The sequence below is a fragment of the Microcaecilia unicolor genome, chromosome 5 (assembly GCF_901765095.1).
Source record: "Microcaecilia unicolor chromosome 5, aMicUni1.1, whole genome shotgun sequence".
In the NCBI taxonomy this organism is placed as follows: Eukaryota; Metazoa; Chordata; class Amphibia; order Gymnophiona; family Siphonopidae; genus Microcaecilia; species Microcaecilia unicolor.
Genome location: NC_044035.1, coordinates 20,982,057 through 21,003,835, shown reverse-complemented (window position 1 = coordinate 21,003,835; position 21,779 = coordinate 20,982,057). Strand labels below are relative to the sequence as shown.

Below are 21,779 nucleotides of genomic sequence, written 5' to 3'. Positions count from 1 at the left end.
TTGAAACAAGATGGACGTCCATCTTTCGTTTCAATAATATGGTCAGGGACGCCCAAATCTTGACATTTAGGTTGACTTTAGAGATGGTCGTCCTCGGTTTTCTGCGATAATGGAAACCAAAGACGTCTATCTCAAAAACGTCCAAATCCAAGCCCTTTGGTCGTGGGAGGAGCCAGCATTTGTAGTGCACTGGTCCCCCTCACATGCCAGGACACCGACCGGGCACCCTAGGGGGCACTGCAGTGGACTTCAGAAATTGCTCCCAGGTGCATAGCTCCTTTACCTTGGGTGCTGAGCCCCCCAAACCCCTCCCCCCCAGGTCCACCTGCCTGAAGTACACTGCACCCACTACAACTGCTCCAGGGACCTGTATACTGCTGCGATGGACCTGAGTATGGCATTTGAGGCTGGCAAAAAAGTATTTTTAAACTTGTTTTTTATGGTAGGAGGGGGTTAGTGGCCACTGGGGGGGTAAGGGGAGGTCATCCCTGATTCCCTTCGGTGGTCATCTGGTCAGTTGGGGCACCTTTTTGAGGCTTGGTCGTGAAAAAAATGGACCAAGTAAAGTCGGCCAAGTACTCGTCAGAGATGCCCATCTCCTAATCACACCCCAGTCCGCCCTCGCTACCCTGCCAACACGCCCCCGTGAGCTTTGGTCGTCCCCGCGACGGAAAGCAGTCGAGGGTGTCAAAAAATCAGCTTTTGATTATGCCGATTTGGATGACCTTGCGAGAAGGACGCCCATCTCCCAATTTGTGTCGAAAGTTGGGCGTCCTTCTCTTTCAAAAATAAGCACGATAGTCTCCAAAGTAGATTCACATTTAAAAAAACATTATATAAACCCTTTTTATCTGTCAAAAGTCTATAATGATGAGGTTTATTAAAAATTGGATTATGTGCACTTCATTAAAAATAGCAAAGTGATGTACAAACACCCATGAAAGCAAAATTAAAATATAAGTCAGAAAAATGCGACCCACTGAGCAAGAAGGTACCAAAAGTGGGGTTACAAATAACAGAGATAAAGGCTATAAAACGTCTGATTGACAACTATCATTTTTGAAGGTTTTGTGTACTATAGGGTCAGTAGAACGGGACTATGCAATTCTTCTTTCAACAGGGGCATAGCCATGGGTGGGCCTGGACGGGCCCAGGCCCAGCCACTTTTGCTCCAGGCCCGCCCAGCCTCTTCTGCCCGCTCTCCCCGTCCGTGTGGTCTGCTCACTTTTACTGCCCTGAAGCGCCGTTCTCCCTCTAGCAACACCGGCAATTCCCATAGCCAGCCTTCTGCCAGCGCGCGTCGTCGGGGCCTCTTCTCAGGCGCATCCCGCCTACTCTGCAACTTCCTGCGTCCCACCTTTGCGGAAAACAGGAAGTTGCAGAGTAGGTGGGACGCGCCTGAGGAGAGGCTCCGACGACGCGCGCTGGCAGAAGGCTGGCTATGGGAATCGCCGGTGCTGGAGGGAGAACGGCGCTTCAGGTCAGTAAGAATGACCAGAACTGACCATGTGCAGGGGGCTGTCGCGGGGGGGGGGGGGGAGGTAGCGGGTGGAGAGGAAATGCGACGGCGGCAGGCGGGTGAGCAGGGGGGGTGGTAGCGGGTAGAGAGGAAATGCGAGGCCTGTGCCCACCCAGTCCACCTCCAGGCCCATCTAAAAATTAAACTCTGTCTACGCTACTGTTTCAAAACTTTAATGTTTTTCGTGTTCTACAGCCTAAAATCTACAGGTACCTAAAGTGGAGTAAATGATTTCTGGAGTTAATTACTTTTTTTTTAATTGATAAATGTTTCTCACTTTTTAAAGACGTAATTAGTCCATACCTGAGGCTAAACTTTTGCAGGATTATGCAGTTGATACCCCTCTATCTTGTGGTATATATAAGTCATATACCCCACTTTTGGCACTTTATCGCTCAGTGGGTTACAAATATTGACCACACAAAAGGATATTGAATTAACTTTCTGCTTGCATTTGAAAATAACCACTTTATTAATATATATATATATATTTTTTTTTTTTTGCGCAGTGGGTTATAGCCGAGTTCGCTTGCTATACCTATTCCATGGTTTGCGTTCCACTGTATGACACTCTGGGGCCAGAAGCAATTACGTTTATTGTCAACCGAGGTAAGCAAATGTTCTTGATTTCATTTTTGCAGTGTTCATCATCTGTCATTATCGCAGAAATTGGATGAAATCTTCTCCAGATAATTTCAGGGTTGAATACTTGAAAGGTATTAATATAGGAGCAAACTTTTTTCCAGGGATGGGGAAGCAGTACAACTAGAGGACATGAATTTAGCTGAGATTATTAAATTCTTGATGTACAACCTTTTCTGGTTCAATCAAAGTGGTTTACCTATTATATCCAGGAACTTTTGCTGCTTCTAGTGGGCTCAAAATCTAAGTTTCTGTACCTAGGGCAATAGAGGGTGTATGTTGGCCTGCCGAGTTCATCTCTTAAACACCTACAAACTCCCCAGAACATGGCATTCAGAGTTCCGGGACATGCCCAGAAATTCGACCATATTACCCCTCTGCATATACAATTTCATTGGTTACCTATTCATTATAGGATAAAGTTCAAAATCCTTTGTATAGCATATAAAGCATTACACAAACAGTAATAATCTCTGAGCTGCATGACTAGCTCATATCATATGCACCCATTAGGTCCCTCAGATTCATAGAATGACTCTACCTCATTTTTCAAGAGTTCACTGGGATGCTAGAGCTACTTTTTTTTTTGGGGGGGGGGGGGGGCTTGCACCTATCCTTTGGCATTCTCTCCCTAAAGAGTTTTGGGCTGAATTAAACTTCAAGAATTATAAAATTCAATTGAAAACCTACTTTTTAAAGTAAGCTTTTGATGTCCATCTAGAGCAGGGGTGGGCAACCTCATTCCTCAAGGGCCGCAATCCAATTCAGTTTGGCTGATTAAAGCCCCAGAACTTTAAGCTAAATCAAGAACTGCAAGTCCTTACAGAGAAAATTTTAAATACTCATTTATAAATCTGGTCACTTATATGTGTTCGTGGTGCCTAAATGTTGGCGCTGTCCTTCCTTATAGAATAGCCCCCAAAATGCTTTGAGTTGAAAAATCAAGACTGAAGCTCAGATTTCCCAGACAATCTATTAGGTCTGACTCCCAACATTCTCCAGTTGTCAATTGAACCCTTCCAAGACACCTTTGGCTTTACCGTCCCTTTCGTAAAGTTCTTTACTCGGATGTGAATTGTGCTCATGAGTGCGTTTGCTGTCCTAGCTGAGCTATCCACCGTGATCTGTGACAAGCCCGAGAAGGCTCAAACGCTACTTAGCAACTGTGAGAAAGGTGAAACGCCGGTGCTGAAGACAATCATTTTAATGGACCCCTTTGACAAAGAACTGAAGGAAAAGGGAACGGCACTTGGAGTAGAGATCCTATCGTTACAGGAACTTGAGGTACTTCATTCCACAGCAACCTCTTATATTCATGATTAGAAAGCTTTGGCTATATAGTAATGTGGCTGCTGAGGACAGAGGAGGAAGTTTCCAAGAATTTGTCTTGAGAAGCAATCAGGGACCATGTTTCAATTGCTCTGCTTCAGGGAGGAGAGTCACATAACGTAGGCTGTGAGAATTATTTGAAAGGTGACCATCTTCCTTTGCATTTTTGTGATACATACTAAATAATGTTTTTTTTAAATATTGAGGTTTAAATTTAAGATGGAGATAGTAAGTCTGGAGATAGTAAGTTGAACTGAAGAGGATGTGTGATATACACCATTGAAGTTGCAAGCAACCTTCTGCTAGTCCACCTTACTATTTTGTTGATCTAGTTCAGTGATGGGCAACCTTTTGAGCTTGGTGTGTCAAAATTCGCGAAAAAACCGAGCATAACTCGGGTGGTGTGTCACTTCGAGAAAAATCTACTAGGACCGCACCCGGGCCCCCCCTACCCGAGATCGCTGCCCACCCGAGGTCGCTGGGCCCCCCCTCCACCTGCTACCGGGCCCAGAACTAAACTTAAAGCCTCCTTTCACGTCGCAGCAAGCAGCAGCAGGGCAGACCTCTCCTCCTTCCTTCTGTGCTCTGCCCTCGCGGACGTTACGTCAGGCGAGGGCGGGACATGGAAGGAAGGAGTGGCCTGCCCTGCTGCTGCTTGCTACGACGTGAAAGGAGGCTTTAAGGTTAGTTTCCGGGAGCGAGGAGGGAGGGCGGACCACACTGCGGCGGCGCCGCGTGTCATCAAAAATGGCTATGCGTGTCAGTGCTGACACGCGTGTCATAGGTTCGCCATCAGGGATCTAGTTAATAGACAGGCTATAAATGAAGTAAATAAGAGGAGTTCGAAAGTTTTATATCATGTTGGGATGTTTGCATGTTTGATTGTTATAACCCTCAGACTAGAATGAAGCCTTGCACAGGATTGGGAAGAAGAGGACCTCGGCGCGGCTGGCGGGGGTTGGGGTCCCCCGCCAGCAAAGGTAGGCGGCAGCGGGAGGGGGGGGTCGTTTGCAGGAGGGGGTCGGCAATGGCTAAATTCAATTTTTGGACCAGTTTTCTGAGTTTACCTCCTTTTTTTAAAGGCAGTAGTTCTCAACACAGTCTCTGGGACAAACCCAGCAGCCAGTCAGGTCTTCAGTTTATCCATAATGCATGATATAACTTTTCATATGATGGAGGAAGTGTAGGAGTGTTTTCTGGGTCACCTTTGTGGGCCTGAGGCCTACCTTATGGCTCACAGCATAGTTTATGGCATACTGTCCTGGTTTCTGCATGGTTCCCAGATTTACAGCTGTTTGGGAATCATGCAGAAACCAAGGCATTATGGCTCACAGCATAGTTAGGCCTCAAGACCACAAAGGTGACTCCGAAAACACCCCTACACTACAGAGCTTGCTGATCTATCTCATGCTTATTCAGTGGGAGTATCCTGAGAATCAGACTGGCTGGCTGAGCCCAAGGACTGTGTCATGTCCCCTACTTCAATGCAAGCGGCGTCCTCGGGCTGCGCAGGGTCCTGTCGACACGCACACTTGACTGGCACAGCCCTGAGCCATGTGTGTGTAGTTCTTCTCTGGCTTCAGGCTCCTTGATTGCTTTGCTTCCATGCACCTGGCTCTGCTCTCTCTCTCTGCTTGGCTTCCAGACACCTTGATTGCTTTGCTTCCACCCACCTGGGTCTGCTGTACCTCTGCCTGGCTTCCCTTGCTTCTCTCCTATTGGTCTTCCGGTTCCTCCTTCCCCTGCCCTTGACCTATGGCTGTGTCCCTTCTCCCTGCTGATGTCAGACACCAGCACTTTATCAGCTGAGCTCTCCCTAGACTCCTTGCTTTGGCTTCTACTTTGGTACAGGGGCGTACCCAGACTTCGGCAGGAGGGGGGTCCAGATCCCGAGGTGAGGGGGCATATTTTAGCCCCCCCCCCCCCCGGCGCCGCCAACCCCACCACCTATGCCACCATTGCTAACCCCCCCCACCAACTTTGACCCCCCCCCCCCACCATTGCCGACCCCCTCCTGCCGACGACCCCCCCTGCTGCCGCCTACCTTTGCTGGCGGGGGACCCCAACCCCCGCCAGCCGAGCCGAGGTCCTCTTCTTCCCAATCCCACGCAAGGCTTCGTTCTAGTCTGACGTCCTGCACCCAAACTCATGACCTTTACAATCTGTCACAACTCAGGGTGAGCCCTTGGGCCGCAACTGAGTTGATGGTACCTAGTCAACCCGAGGTCTGACTAGGCCCCGACTGGCACCAGGCGAGACACCTGGGCAAGGCTGAAGCTGGAAGACAGGGCTGAAATAAGGCAGGAAGCAGGGTAGGAGCAAGGCAGAGACATGAAGCAGGAGCAGGGCTAGAACAAGACACAGGATGAAACAGGAGACAAACTGGACCAAGGCTGAAACACACACTAGACAACTGTAGGAGATCTATTGCAAAGGCTCTGGCTGGGACTGGGAGTCGGGAACGTCCTTAAATACTTCCAGACAGGGAGTGATTACATCAGCCAGCGCCCTCTTGCAGGGCTATAAAGGAAGTGGTGGGTTTCCAGATGGTAAACAGATCTTTCTTGGCATGGAATGCTGTTGGAGGCCACTGAGAACAGGTGAAGAGTGTGACAACTTACAATCCATTTTAGGTTTAATTTAAATTTCCCCCCAAATGGTTTTGAAGTCTGTTCCCTTTGCTGTTCTTTTTTTTTTGGGGTGGGGGGGGGAAGAGCTGGAGAAAAGATAGATGGAAGGGGGCTGAAAAAATTGGGTATGTGTTCAGGGAGTGGGGCTGGAAAAAGCTGGGTGGAGTGTGGGGGAGGTGGGCTGGAAAAGGTGGTTTAGGTATGTGTATGCCATGGGAATGGGATGGAGGTCTGCAGGAAAGTGCATGGAAAACTGCTGTTCTGGTGGTGAAGGGGAGGTATTTCATGGAAAAGGTGCAGCGAAGGGCGATGAAAATGATAGTGGGGATGGGACGACTTCCCTATGAAGAAAGACTAAGGAGGCTAGGGCTTTTCAGCTTGGAGAAGAGACGGCCGAGGGGGAGACATGATAGAGGTATATAAAATAATGAGTGGAGTGGAACAGGTGGATGTGAAGCGTCTGTTCACGCTTTCCAAAACTACTAGGACTAGGGGGCATGCGATGAAACTACAGTGTAGTAAATTTAAAACAAATCGCAGAAAAGTTTTCTTCACGCAATGCATAATTAAACTCTGGAATTCGTTGCCGGAGAACGTGGTGAAGGTGGTTAGCTTGGCAGAGTTTAAAAAGGGGTTAGACGGTTTCCTAAAGGACAAGTCCATAAACCGCTACTAAACGGACTTGGGAAAAATCCACAATTCCAGGAATAACATGTATAGAATGTTTGTACGTTTGGGAAGCTTGCCAGGTGCCCTTGGCCTGAATTGGCCGCTGTTGTGGACAGGATGCTGGGCTCGATGGACCCTTGGTCTTTTCCCAGTACGGCATTACTTATGTACTTATGCCTGGAGGAATTCTGCACAAGAAAATTACAAATGAAGTGTGCAGAATTTTCAAATGTGCACAGAATTTTACATTTTTGGGGGCAGAATTTCCCCAGGAGTAATAGTGCACAATGGTGTTCTGGGTTTGAAAAGGAATATTGATCACATGATTATTTCCATCTCAACCTGATTTTTTTCCTCTCTAATTTAGGACCTGGGTAAAGAACACTTTAAAAGACCAATTGTAAGTTGCAATACATTAAGAAATAAAGTTTACTCCGTTCAGTGTCTTATTTAGAATTCCAGTAATAGCCTCCTTGCTCTGCTTTCAGCCGCCTAAACCAGAAGATCTCAGCATCGTCTGCTTCACCAGCGGAACAACAGGTAAGGTCCAGAGCCTGTGGGTACAGACGTGGCCTTCTTGTTCTAGTGTCAGAGCTTTCAAATTTCAAGAGATTTCAAAAAGACCTTCTTTTTTTTTTTAAGGGTGCAGAGTTCCAAGCTTTGTGGAGCAAATCTCTATTCAAAACCTTGCTATACGTCCAACGGCATTCAGTAATTCTACCCCTAAAAGACAATGGGAATAATTTTCAAACCAGCTGCATTGATGCAAATTCTTTGACTCCTTTATACCTACTACTACTACTACTACTACTTAACATTTCTAGAGCGCTACTAGGGTTATGCAGCGCTGTACAGATTAATAAAAGGACAGTCCCTGCTCCAAGGAGCTTACAATCTAATGTGCGAAATGTCAAGTAGGGGCAGTCCAGATTTCCTGAATAGAGGTATGATGGTTAGATGCCGAAGGCGACATTGAAGAGGTGGGCTTTGAGCAAGGATTTGAAGATGGGCAGGGAGGGGGGCCTGGCGAATGGGCTCAGGGAGTTTATTCCAGGCATGGGGTGAGGCGAGGCAGAAAGGGCAGAGCCTGGAGTTGGCGGTGGTGGAGAAGGGTACTGAAAGGAGGGATTTGTCTTGAGAACAGAGGTTACGGGTAGGAATGTAAGGGGAGATGAGGGTAGAGAGGTAGGGAGGGGCTGTAGATCGAGTGCATTTGTAGGTTAAAAGGAGAAGCTTAAACTGTATGCGGTACCTGATCGGAAGCCAGCGAAGTGATTTGAGGAGAGGGGTGATATGAGTGTGCCGGTTCAGGTGGAAGATAAGACGTGCAGCAGAGTTTTGAACGGACTGATGGGGGGAGATAGATGGCAAAGTGGAAGGCCAGTGAGGAGTAGGTTGCAGTAGTCAAGGCGAGAGGTAATGAGAGAGTGGATGAGAGTTTGGGTGGTGTGCTCAGAGAGGAAAGGGCAAATTTTGTTAATGTTATAGAGGAAGAAGCGACAGGTCTTGGCTATCTGCTGGATATGCGCAGAGAAGGAGAGGGAGGAGTCGAAGATGACCCTGAGGTTGTGGGCAGATGAGACGGGGAGGATGAGGGTGTTATCGACAGAGATAGAGAGTGGATTACCACCGGGTTAGCTCAGCACTATAAAACTACAGAACTACCCCGGCAGCTGTGTTCGGCCAGCAGTAGTTCCAGTAATGCAGCATAAAGAGCGCTCGGCCTTAGTTGTGGCATCTGCACGCACCAAACATACAATAATTATTTTATCTTTTTTTTTTTTTTGAGGGGGACATGTCAGGAACTGAGAGTGGGCGTACTGCTCTAACCAATTAGGGCATCTATATTACTGCGTGCTAACTGGTTAGCACACGAGTAATGCGGGAGCACATACCGCCTCCTAAATAGGTGGTGGTAAGTTCTCCCATGGTAATTTTTTTAATGGCCATCTGCTAAAACTAACATTGTATGGCCATATATTGAAAAAATAAAAATAAGCCATTTTTCATGGGCTTATTATTTTTTTTTTCTGTTACATTTGTACCCACTCATGGCAGCCTCAATGCAGCTTACATGGGGCAATGGAGGGTTAAGTGACTTGCCCAGAGTCACAAGGAGCTGCCTGTGCCTAAAGTGGGAATCAAATGCAGTTCCCCAGGACCAAAGTCCACCACCCTAACCACTAGGCCACTCCTCCACTGTTGCTACTATTTGAGATTCGACATGGAATGTTGCTATTCCACTAGCAACATTCCATGTAGAAGTCGGCCCTTGCAGATCACCAATGTGGCCGCGCAGGCTTCTGCTTCTGTGAGTCTGACGTCCTGCACGTCAGACTCACAGAAACAGAAGCCTACGCAGCCTTCTACATGGAATGTTGCTAGTGGAATAGCAACATTCCATGTAGAATCTCCAATAGTAGCAACATTCCATGTAGAATCTCCAATAGTATCTATTTTATTTTTTTACATTTGTACCCCGCACTTTCCCACTCATGGCAGGCTCAATGTGGCTTACATGGGGCAATGGAGGGTTAAGTGACTTGCCCAGAGTCACAAGGAGCTGCCTGTGCCTGAAGTGGGAATGGAACTCAGTTCCTCAGGACCAAAGTCCACCACCCTAACCACTAGGCCACTCCTCCACTCTTATTGTGTAAGAAAGACCTATCCAAGAGCATGCAAAGCCCATTTCTTAGAACAGCTTAGGAAAAGAGCCTCTAAGTTTCCTGATAGGCAAAAGTATGCATTGTCTTCAGTGTGACCTCTTGTTGGGATTTCTTTCACAGGCGACCCCAAAGGCGCTATGCTGACCCATGAAAATATTGTGGCGGATGCTTCGGCATTTCTCAAAAACATTGAGGTAGGTTGTATTTAAATAGAAAGATGATATACAAAAGTGTTGCAAAAGAGAAATAAGCTTGTCCAAGCTTTTCCTCAGAGTAAGAGACTCTCTTGGTCTCATTTTGGGGAAGTAAAGGCCCAGGTGTAACCATCAGCAAAGAAGGAAAAACAAGATTGCATAGAGGGGCATAATTGAACAAAAACGTCTATCTCCATGGGCGTTTATCTCCGAGAACGGGTCCGTGAAGGGGCGGACCGAACCGTATTTTCGGAAAAAAATAGACGTCCATGTTTTATTCGACAATTTGTGAGCTGTGCGTTTTTGTTTTTCAGTGATAATGGAAAATGAAAGCGCCCAGCTCAAAAACGAATAAATCCAAGGCATTTGTTCGTGGGAGGGGCCAGGATTCGTAGTGCACTGGTCCCCCTCACATGCCAGGACATCTACCGGGCACCCTAGGGGGCACTTTTACAAAAAAAAAAAAAAGGTAAAAGAGCTCCCAGGTGCATAGCACCCTTCCCTTGTGTGTTGAGCTCCCCAAATCCCCCTCAAAACCCACCGCCCACAAGTCTACACCATTACTATAGCCCTAAGGGGTGAAGGGGGCACCTACATGTGGGTACAGTGGGTTTGGGGGGCGGTTCGGAGGGCTCCCATTTACCAGCACAAGTGTAACAGGTGGGGGGGGGGATGGGCCTGGGTCTACCTGCCTGACGTCCACTGCACCCCCTAATAACTGCTCCAGTGACCTGCATACTGTTGGCAGGGAGGTGGGTATGACATTTGAGGGTGAACATAAAAAGTTGTGAAACGGCATATGTTTGTGGTGGGAGGGGGTTTGTGACCACTGGGGGAGTCAGGGGAGGTCATCCCCGATTCCCTCCAGTGGTCATCTGGTCATTTAGGGCACTTTTTGGGGCCTTATTCGTAGAAAAACAGGGTCCAGGAAAAGTGCCCTAAATTCTCGCTAAAAACGCATATTTTTTTTCCATTATCGGCAAAAGGCACCCATCTCTGATCGGCCGATAACCACACCCCAGTTCCGCCTTCACCACACCTTCGACACGCCCCCATCAACTTTGTCCGCATCTGCGACGGAGTGCAGTTGAAAACGTCCAAATTCGGCTTTCGATTATACCGCTTTATTCGTTTTTGTGAGATAAACGTCTATCTCCTGATTTGGGTCGCAATATAGGCGTTTTTCTTTTTCAATTATAAGCTGGATAGTCATAGTAAAATCACAAGAGGAATTTATTGAACAACCGAACACGTGTTTCAGTCGTAGCCTGCTTCAAGTTCTTTCTTATATGTTGCTCTGAATATACAACAATTATATATTTGTGACAAATACCAAACAGCATTAGCTAATTTCAAAATGCATCTCTCATGTGCATGGCTAATGTCGCCAACCCAGCACATACGTCTATGTTGCATGATGTGCTCACCCTGTTATAAAACCATTTGTGAAAGCGTTCCCAAGCTGGAAATACTCCCAGAGTGGTATGCCCCCTTGTGCTCCCACCCCTCTCACTGCGTCATGGCTAATCAAGGAAAGCAATTTTGGTGGCCCACCTCCCTTGTGCCCTCTTCAGCTGTGCTGCCTACCTCGCAATGACCCTGCATTTGTGAAACTAGTTATAAGATCCCATCCCTGGTTATTGGGATTCGTAGAAGGGCACACAAGCAGATGACTTAGCCAGCTGTTAGGTCAATGGCCTCTGGGAACTCTTGGAAAGAGTCTATAGGTACATCTGTATCTGCAAACCCAAACTCTGGATGACCTTGGTCTGGCAAAGGCAGTGGTGATTCCTACTTGCCAAAGTTTATACTAGGCTTGTCCAATAATATCAAGGACCTCATTTTATGTCTTCTAACATTTGGATGTCCAAAACACACACTATCATATTTTGCCGCACGTTTAGTCAAATAATGGCAAAAATATGACGGTGCGTTTTCCCCTCTCCAGCCTTCAACCAGTCTCTCTCGCTTTCTCTCATGTATCCCCCCCCCCCCCCCAGTCTTCACCCAGTCTCTTTCCCATCACCTGGCTTCACCTGCAGAAGAAAAAGTGGGATTCCTACTTCCCCACCGCGACATGGCGCTCTGCAAGCTTGAGCTGCACGGTGCTGGAAATTTGAGACTTGAAACCATATTACCAATCTAAATTTCCAGCACTGCGTGGCTCAAGCTTCCAGAGAGCTGAGTTATGGTGGGGAACCAGGAATCCAGCAATAAGCACAACAAAAATTACCAAGCTTCCAAGGGCCAGAAAAAAGCACTTGGTGGGCTGGATTCTGGCTTGAGGGCCATAGATTGGACAAACCTGGTTTATACCAACTCACATCTACCTTCTGTGTTCCTATTCTCTCCCATGTCTAACATCTCCACTCAGTGTCCATACAACCCCTCATGTCCATATACCATCTCCATACAGCATCTCCCCTTTGTGTCCCTGTCCCTATGCTCCCCCATGTCCACAGTCCAGTGGCGTTCCTAGGGTGGCTGACACCCGGGGCGGATCGCCGATGCGCCCCCCCCCCCGGGTGCAGTGCGACCCCCCACCCCCACCCCCGGCAAAAGGACACACCTCCCCCCCCGGCGATGGGACACCCCCCGGATGCATTTTTACCTGCTGGGGGGGTGCCGCGCGCCTGTCTGCTTCACTCGTTCCATGCTCCTTCTGCCCCGGAACAGGAAGTAACCTGTTCCAGGGCAGATGGAGCACGGAACAAGCGGAGCAGACAGGCGCGCGGCACGCCCCCAGCGGCGTGCACCCAGGACGGACCACCCCCACCACCCCCCCCCCCCCCTTGGTACGCCACTGCCACAGTCTAGCTTCTCCCCTCTTTTCCTCCTCCACACTGTCTCTCACCCCTCCAACTCCACCAAGCTTTTCTCCTTCTCTTCCCCCCTCCCCCCCCCCAGCATCTGGCTCACCTGCCCTCATTCCCTTTTTCCTTAGGCTTCCTGTGTCTATTAGCTGTGCTTTATAGTTATACTATAGTAACTGTAAAAAAAAAAAAAAAAGTCACCTTAAACGCCAGCCTATGGAACTGTAACAGACTTTATATGCTAAAAAAAAAAACTATTCCTTAAGCTCCTTTGCTAAGTGAGCAAAGTAACTTAAAATAAAGTCCCTTAGGTTACCTATTTAATTCTAAGTCTACTTTTCCCTAAGTTTAAAAACAATTTCCCAAAAAATTCTTACCAATGAAGGATCTCTCCCTCTCTGGAATTCTTATCACATCACCTTTGCTATAATCTAAATACACCCAGTGGCGTAGGAAGGGGGGGCGGTGGGGCGGTCCGCCCTGGGTGCACGTGCTGGGGGGGGGGGGGTGTCGGCTCGCTGGTTCCCTGCTCTTTCTGCCCCGGAACAGGTTACTTCCTGTTCCGGGGCAGAGAAAGGAGGGAAGCAGCAGAGCCGACGCAGCTCCCAGTGACGTGCAATGGGGGCGGATCAGCCCTCCCGCCTGCCCCCCGCTGAAAGGTAGGGTGCGTTTTGGGGGGGCGCCGTGCGCTCCGGAGGGGGGGGCATGGAGACAGAGAATGCGCCAAATCCAACAAGGAGGACAAAAGAAGCAACCGATGTGATCTTCGGTACTAAAACTGTGATCTTTGGTCTATGACAGGTATTTTCAAGCCTTTCCTCAGGACACACCTAGCCAGTCAGGTTTTCAGGATACCCACAATGAATATGCATGAGAGTAGATTTGCATAGAATGTGAGTAGTGAATACAAATCTATCTCATGCATATTCATTGTGGGTATCCTGAAAACCTGACTGGCTAGGTGTGTCCTGAGGAATGGGTTGAGAACCCCTGTCATAGGCTGAAGGTCACAGTTTTAATATCGCAGGTCACATCGGTTGCTTCTCTTCTCCTCCGCGATTGTATCTTGTTGGATTTGGCACATTCTCTGTCTCCGTGATTATAAGCTCTTGGCAATGGATTTTTCAGATGCCTAATTTTGAGCTCCATTTACTGAATCTGGCCCCATGTGTTCAGCCTGCAAGTCTATTGCAAAGAAATCTACTGTTCCCCAAAGCCAAGTCAATTCTCTACAAGAACCACTAGGGGTCTTTTTGCTAATGTGGAAGCTGGAAAAAACTATTACAATATCCTCTAATTACCATGTTATAAGTAGTGATGTGTAACCAGAAGTTTTTCATTTATTTTTTTTTTGTTTTGAAATAAATGACTTATTTCAAATGACAGCCCATACCTAGTTATAAGTCTACACTAGCCTACGCTACAAAGAAGGCCCAACTACAAAGCCACACTCCTTGGTAAGGTTCCCAGTGGGCCTGTACATGTGTAATGAATGGTTCATTTCCTTGACTGAACAAATCAGCCTGGATTAGTTTATGTATTTCATTAGCTAATGAGTCATTTCCCTGAAAATGGTCTTTAAAAATGTACATGTTTTTTTTTTTCTACCTCCAGAGTTCAATTGCTCCTCAGACATCAGATATCGCTATATCCTATCTTCCTCTGGCTCATTTATTTGAGAGAGTTGTACAGGTAACGGGTGCCATATCTGTCCATGTAAACACTGCATTCATGTACGGGGCAATTGCACTGGGCATAAGGTCTTTGTATAGAAAGTCTAAATGACATCACTAGACTGATTGATTGTATCAGCACATCACAGGCCAAACTCTGACCATAGCTGTTAGAAATAACACTGACCAGTGTTGTATACGTACCAAGGCTGTTTGGAGCATATATTATATTCAAGAGAAACATGGTGAAAGTAGCACTGGACTTCTTAATTTATAGATTCATCGATGGGGGTGACTTGCCTTGTCTTTCCCTATTTCTGTGGTTGCTGTGGTTGGTATCTACAGAGGTAAATACTGTGAAGGGAAGATACCTGCTGCCTTTCCATGCCTAAGATAGATACATTTGAAATGGGGCAAAAGCATTGTTTGTTCAGTGCACAACGACTGGCTTCTTCAGTGGGAAACAATAATACCAATGGGCCTAATATGAGAACCCAAGGGACTAAAATCAGAAGGAGCAGAATTCTTCACAGAAAGGGTAGGGGATGCATAGATAGGCCTTCCAGAGCAAGGAAGTTAAATGACAGGAGAAGGCATGAGCCTATCTGGCCCATTACGTTGGCTGAAGCCAGTAGGCGGAGCTTGTCGCCCTATAAAGTACATAGTTTGGGTATACCAAGATGACGGTGGCTGCATTGGGAAGAATTAAAACCTCCTTGGGTGGAGTGGGTGGAGACCGGCTTCAGCCTTTGTGACATCCTGCTATCTCCTGTCATTAAACCTCCTTGTTCCAGAGAACAGAGAGTTCAAGAGGGCATAGTGGATAAGCACAGAAGGTTCTTAAGTGTAAAGAGCAGACTCCCTCAGCCAAGGGGCAGCAACACAGTACCCTGTAGACCAGGGTTGGAACTGCAAGTCTTCCTGTGCAATGCAGGGAAGGGGGAAAAGGACACGTGAGTCAAACTTAGGCATGGAGGACTAGCCTAATGGTTAAAACAGAGGGCTGAGAACCAGAGAAGCCCAGTTCCAATCCCACTGCTGCTGCTTGCGATTTTCCATAAGTCGCATGGGGGCCAATTCCATAAATGACACTAAAACTTAGGTGCCAAAAATTTGGGTACTAAGTGCGAATTCTGTAACAGCAATTATACACATAATTGCCATTACAGAATACTAGCTTAAGCTGGTGGTCACACACCTAACCTAGGTGCGAGGAATGGCTGGTGTAAATGTACATGAATAAATGTTGGCAGTTGTGCGCACAACTGCATGACATGCCCCTGACCTGCCCATGTGCACGCCCCCTTCACAATTGTGTACTACAGCATTTAAATGCTATGTTTATTGAATAGCGCCTAAGAGCATTTACCCTCGTAACTGCAAATTAGAGCCAATTATAGGTCATTATTGCTAATTAGAGTCAATTAGCACCTAATTAGCACTATTCTATAACTTTTGCACATAATTTTGCATGATAGTCACAAAATTTGCACCCAAGTTTAAAGAGTTAGGGGGTTGACCCTCCACTGCCTCAGGTACAAACTTAGGGCCCTGTTTACTAAGCCGCACTGTAGGCACTCTAACATGTTTCGCACGCGGTAGCGCACCTTAGTAAACAGGGCCCTAAGACTATAAGCCCTCCAGGGGCAGGAAAATACCTACTACTAGAAAGGGTATGAGCTAAATCCAAAAATCCCAAAGACAAGAAGGGAAAGCTGGGAGTCAGTGGTATTACCAAAGGAAGAGTCCCCATCTGCTTTTAGAGTCTAATGTTAACTGTTTAACATTTGGAAACCCATCCTAAAAGTCTGAGATCTACAAAGTGATAACGCAATACCAGATTTGAAACAGCACATTTTAGGTTTGCAATCAGAACAGTAAATTGTCTCTTAACTTTCTAGATGGTTATGTACTGCTGTGGAGCAAGAGTAGGGTTTTTCCAAGGTGATATTCGGCTGCTCACAGATGATATGAAGACCCTTCAGCCAACTGTGTTCCCAACAGTACCACGGCTTCTCAACAGGATATACGATAAGGTACTCAAATCCCTAATCTCAGCTCTTTATATTCACTCTGGCATCAATATACCATTGGGGCCAGTGCAAGTGCTCTAGGTGATTCTTCAGCCTTGTGTCCCCCTTAGTTAACTTTCAGGCCCCTATCCAAGATTTGGATCATGAATCTAAGCAATTATGATCACCCCAACTTATTCTTCCCAGAACAATCCTGTACACACACACAAATGGACATCATGGGGTGAATTCTATACATGACGCCCAAAAAATTGTCACTGAAAAAGTGCTATTCTTTAAACCACGCTTAAAGTTAGGTTTCAGTTTATAGAATAGTGCATACGCTCAGGAATCACACCTAACTTTAGGGGTGGCCATTTGCACCAACTGAAGCATGGTGCAAATCTCCATTCCTAAATTAGTAGCATTTCACCATTATTCTATAACTACTTATGTACATTTTAGGAATGCCCCCATTTCACCCATGACCGATTTCCATGTCCCCTTTTTGAACTTGCTCATAAAATGGAGGCATGTATCCCACTCTTAAATGTACACATGTATATTTTAATTAAATATAATTAGTGCCAATAATTGCTTGTTAACAAGCCAATTATCATATGCAAATTGGACACTTGCCCAAATTTTACACACACAATTTTCAATGACTGGCATCTGGGGGTAATTCTCAAATTGATGCTTAAAGTTAAGCACCGGGATAAAACACGATAAGTGCAAATTCTATATTGGCAAATGCATGTGATTACTATTATTACAATATTATATCCCGCAACCACCAACCAGTTCAGTGTGGGTTACAATCAAAATATTGAAGTCTGCAAGAAAATATATATCATATACACAAAAAAAATACCCCCCAAAATTCAACAATTTGCAATGCCATTATCGAATACTAAGTGTGAGCCTGTATTTGTGCATCTAACTTTAGGCACAAGAACTTACACTAGTGATTCTGCTTTGGATTTATTGATCATTTTGTGATAATATATGCTATTTAAGAATAGAATCCACATGCATTTACATGGACTAAGTATTACAATTTAGAAAATAAAATCCAGAGTAAGACCTGTGAAATTTCAATATCTATTTGTAATGTAGTCTTAATAATTGGGCTGAGCAGTAGTGAACTAGAGAAATGAGGGCATTTACCAAAACAAAAACAAAAAGGTAATCATATGTAATAGATGTATTTTTAGGTTGTTGATGTTATTGTATTTGTACTTTTTGTGTGCTTGATTACTTTGTAAACAGCCTTAGATTGATCTTTGGTTTAAGGAGGGAAGTATGCAAGTAAAATGTAACATAAGACTAGGGGAGCCTATTCCGAAAGGATGGGCTCCACCTTAACCAGGGTGGGGCTGCTGGCATCGGCATTTAAAAATGAGATAGAGCGGCTTTTAAACTAGAAATGTGGGGGGGGGGGGGGGGGAAGGCCGACAGTCGATCAAAAGCGCATGGTTCGGGGTAAGGTATCTTTCAAAGATATCACCAAAACAGGGAAGATAGGGTATCCTGATAGTGAGGTTGCAAAAGAGACCGTAGTAGATCAGGTGTCCTTAAATAAAAATAAAAATCAGACAAAAGATTGCAAATTAATACTGTCAAATACTAAGCATCATGTAAATAGGAACAACAAACATACTTTGAAATGTCTATATGCGAATGCCAGGAGCCTAAGAAATAAGATGGGAGAGTTAGAATATATTGCACTAAATGAAAAATTAGATATAATAGGCATCTCTGAGACCTGGTGGAAGGAGGATAACCAGTGGGACGCTGTCATACCGGGGTACAAATTATATCGTAGTGATAGGATGGATCAAATTGGTGGAGGGGTAGCATTGTATATTAAGGAGAGCCTTGAATCAAATAGATTGAAAATTCTGCAGGAAACAAAACACTTCTTGGAATCACTGTGGATTGAAATTCCATGTGTAAAGGGGAAAAGGATAGTGATAGGAGTGTACTACTGTCCGCCAGGCCAGGATGAACAGACGAATGCAGAAATGTTAAAGGAAATTAGGGAAGCAAACAAACTGGGCAACGCAATAATAATGGGTGATTTCAATTACCCCGATATTGACTGGGTAAATGTAACATTGGGGCATGCTAGGGAGGTAAAATTCCTTGATGAAATCAAGGACAGCTTTATGGAGCAGCTGGTACAGGAGCCGAAGAGAGAAGGAAAACTTCTAGACCTAGTCCTTAGTGGAGCGCATGATCTGGTGCGGGAGGTAATGGAGCTGGGGCCACTTGATAACAGTGATCATAATATGATCAGATTTGATATTAGCTTTGAAGTAAGTATACATAGGAAATCAAATAGGTTAGTGTTTAACTTTAAAAAAGGAGATTATGATAAAATGAGAAGAACGGTGAAAAAGAAACTTAGAGGAGCAACTGCGAGGGTCAAAAATTTACATCAGGTGTGGATGCTATTAAAAAATACCATCCTGGAAGCCCAGGCCAAATATATTCTGCGTATTAAAAAAGGAGGACGGAAGACCAAACGACAGCCAGCATGGTTAAAAAGTGAGGTGAAGGAAGCTATTAGAGCTAAAAGAAAATCCTTCAGAAAATGGAAGAAGGAACCGACTGAAAATAATAAGAAACGACATAAGGAATGTCAAGTCAAATGCAAAGCGCTGATAAGGAAGGCTAAGAGGGACTTCAAAAAAAAGATTGCGTTGAAGGTAAAAACACATAGTAAAATTTTTATTAGCTATATTAAAAGCAGGAAGCCGGCAAAAGAATCAGTTGGACCGCTAGATGACCGAGGAGTAAAAGGGGCGATTGGGGAAGACAAAGCTGTAGCGGAGAGATTAAATGAATTCTTTGCTTCGGTCTTCACCGAGGAAGATTTGGGTGGGATACCAGTGCCGGAAATGGTACGCGAAGCTGACGAGTCAGAGAAACTTAATGAATTCTCTGTAAACTTGGAGGATGTAATGGGGCAGTTCTACAAACTGAAGAGTAGCAAATCTCCTGGACCGGATGGTATTCATCCCAGAGTACTGATAGAACTGAAAAAAAGAGCTTGTGGAGCTATTGTTAGTAATATGTAATGTATCCTTAAAATCGAGCATGGTACCGGAAGATTGGAGGGTGGTCAATGTAACGCCAATTTTTTTAAAAGGTTCCAGAGGAGATCCGGGAAATTATAGACCAATGAGTCTGACGTCGGTGCCGGGCAAAATGGTAGAGACTATTATTAAGAACAAAATTACAGAGCATATTCAAAAGCATGGATTAATGAGACAATGTCAACATGGATTTAGTGAAGGGAAATCTTGCCTCACCAATTGTCAGACTTGTGAGTTCTTGTACCAAGTAGAGCGCTGCTGAGCCCGGTACTCAGACCAGGTTCTGCTTGGCGGCCGGACAACCCCGGGTTTCACCTGCACTGACTGTCGTTCCCCAGAGGTTGAGCACCTAGGTGTAGGCGGCCTGCAGGGCTTACGAGACGGAGCAGGAAGCGGGGTGGTGAACGTGATGGCCAGACAGGCAGCAGGCAAGAGAGTGATCCAGATACAGACAAAGTCAATAGGCAAGCATCAGGCAAGAGAGTAATCCAGGAGCAGGCAATGTTAACACACAGGCAGCAGGCAGGGGAGTAATCCAGGTATAGGCAATGTCAATAGGTAAACAACAGGTCAAGAGAGTAATCCAGGTATAGGCAAAGTCAGTAGGCAGGCAGCAGGTCAAGGGAGTAATTCAGGTACAGGCAAAGTCAGTAGGCAGGCAGCAGGCAAGAGAGTAAACCAGGCACAGGCAAATTCAGCAACGAGGGACAAAGTAGAGAAGAAGCACACTACTACCAAAGTAGAAGCCGAAGCATGGAGTCCAGGAAAAGCTCAGTTGATAAAGTGCTGGCGTCTGACATCAGCAGGGACCAGCAGGGAGAAGGAGCACAGCCATAGGACAAGGGCAGGGGAAGGAGGAACCGGAAGACCAAAAGGAGAGAAGCAAGGGAAGTCAGGCAGAGAGAGAGCAGACACAGGTGGGTGGAAGCAAAGCAATCAAGGAGCCTGCAGCCAGAGAAGAATTACACACACATGGCTCAGGGCTGTGCCAGTCATGTGTGCGTGTCGACGGGACCCCGCACAGCCCGAAGTAGGGGTCATGACACTAATCTAAGACATTTCTTTGAAGGGGTGAACAAACGTGTGGATAAAGGTGAGCTGGTTGATATTGTGTATCTGGATTTTCAGAAGGCGTTTGACAAAGTACCTCATGAAAGACTCCAGAGGAAATTGGAAAGTCATGGGATAGGAGGTAGTGTTCTATTGTGGATTAAAAACTGGTTAAAAGATAGAAAACAGAGAGTAAGGTTAAAATGGTCAGTATTCTCAATGGAGAAGGGTAGTTAGTGGGGTTCCCTAGGGCTCTCTGCTGGGACCGCTGCTTTTTAACATATTTATATATGACCTAGAGATGGGAGTAACTAGTGAGGTAATTACATTTGCTGATGACACAAAGTTACTCAAAGTCGTTCAATCGCAGGAGAATTGTGAAAAATTACAAGAGGACCTTACGAGACTGGGAGACTGGGCATCTAAATGGCAGATGACGTTTAATGTGAGCAAGTGCAAAGTGATGCATGTGGGAAAGAGGAACCTGAATTATAGCTACATCATGCAAGGTTCCATGTTAGGAGTCACAGACCAAGAAAGGGATCTAGGTGTCGTCGTTGATGATTCGTGGAAACCTTCTGCTCAGTGTGATGCTGCGGCTAAGAAAGCAAATAGAATGTTAGGTATTATTAGGAAAGGAATGGAAAACAAAAATGAGGATGTTATAATGCCTTTGTATCGCTCCATGGTGCGACCGCACCTCAAATATTGTGTTCATTTCTGGTCGCCCCATCTCAAAAAAGATATAGTGGAATTAGAAAAGGTGCAGAGAAGGGCACTGAAAATGATAAAGGGGATGGGACGACTTCCTTATGAGGAAAGGCTAAAGCGGCTAGGGCTCTTCAGCTTGGAGAAAAGGCGGCTGAGGGGAGATATGATAGAGGTCTATAAAATAATGAGTGGAGTTGAACGGGTAGATGTGAAGCGTCTGTTTATTCTTTCCAAAAATACTAGGACTAGGGGGCGTGCGATGACGCTACAATGTAGTAAATTTAAAACGAATTGGAGAAAATTTTTCTTCACTCAACGTGTAATTCAACTCTGGAATTCGTTGCCAAAGAATGTGGTAAAGGCGGTGAGCTTAACGGAGTTTAGAAAAGGTTTGGGCGGCTTCCTAAAGGAAAAGTCCATAGACCATTATTTCTAGGATAAGCAGTATAAAATATTTTGTACTTTTTTGGGATCTTGCCAGGTATATTGTGACCTGGATTGGCCACTGTTGGAAACAGGATGCTGGGCTTGATGGACCTTTGGTCTTTCCCAGTATGGCAATACTTATGTACTTATGTATATACGTAATGGACTAGATTCTGTAAATTTGGGCGCCCCCCTCAAAAAAGTGCTCTGCGCTATTCTATAAATGACGCTCTGAGTTGGACGCTATTTATAGAATAGCCTGTAGCACTGGGATCCATGTTCAAATTTGGGCACGAGGATTTACACCAACTGAAACTTGGTATAAATCCTTGCATGTAAAT

General features: G+C 45.7%; 1 protein-coding gene across 3 annotated transcripts in view; it reads left to right on the top strand.

Annotated features, from left to right (window-relative positions):
* The window catches only part of ACSL5 (acyl-CoA synthetase long chain family member 5), a 96,355-nt gene that overhangs the window by 46,138 nt on the left and 28,438 nt on the right, over positions 1 to 21,779 (top strand). For all 3 annotated transcript variants that reach the window (XM_030202733.1, XM_030202732.1, XM_030202734.1), the window contains exons 6-12: positions 2,029 to 2,128; positions 3,267 to 3,445; positions 7,157 to 7,189; positions 7,278 to 7,329; positions 9,576 to 9,649; positions 14,077 to 14,154; positions 16,037 to 16,171. In XM_030202733.1, the coding sequence (XP_030058593.1) occupies positions 2,029 to 2,128; positions 3,267 to 3,445; positions 7,157 to 7,189; positions 7,278 to 7,329; positions 9,576 to 9,649; positions 14,077 to 14,154; positions 16,037 to 16,171 (651 nt within the window). The remainder of the gene's footprint in view (positions 1 to 2,028; positions 2,129 to 3,266; positions 3,446 to 7,156; positions 7,190 to 7,277; positions 7,330 to 9,575; positions 9,650 to 14,076; positions 14,155 to 16,036; positions 16,172 to 21,779) is intronic.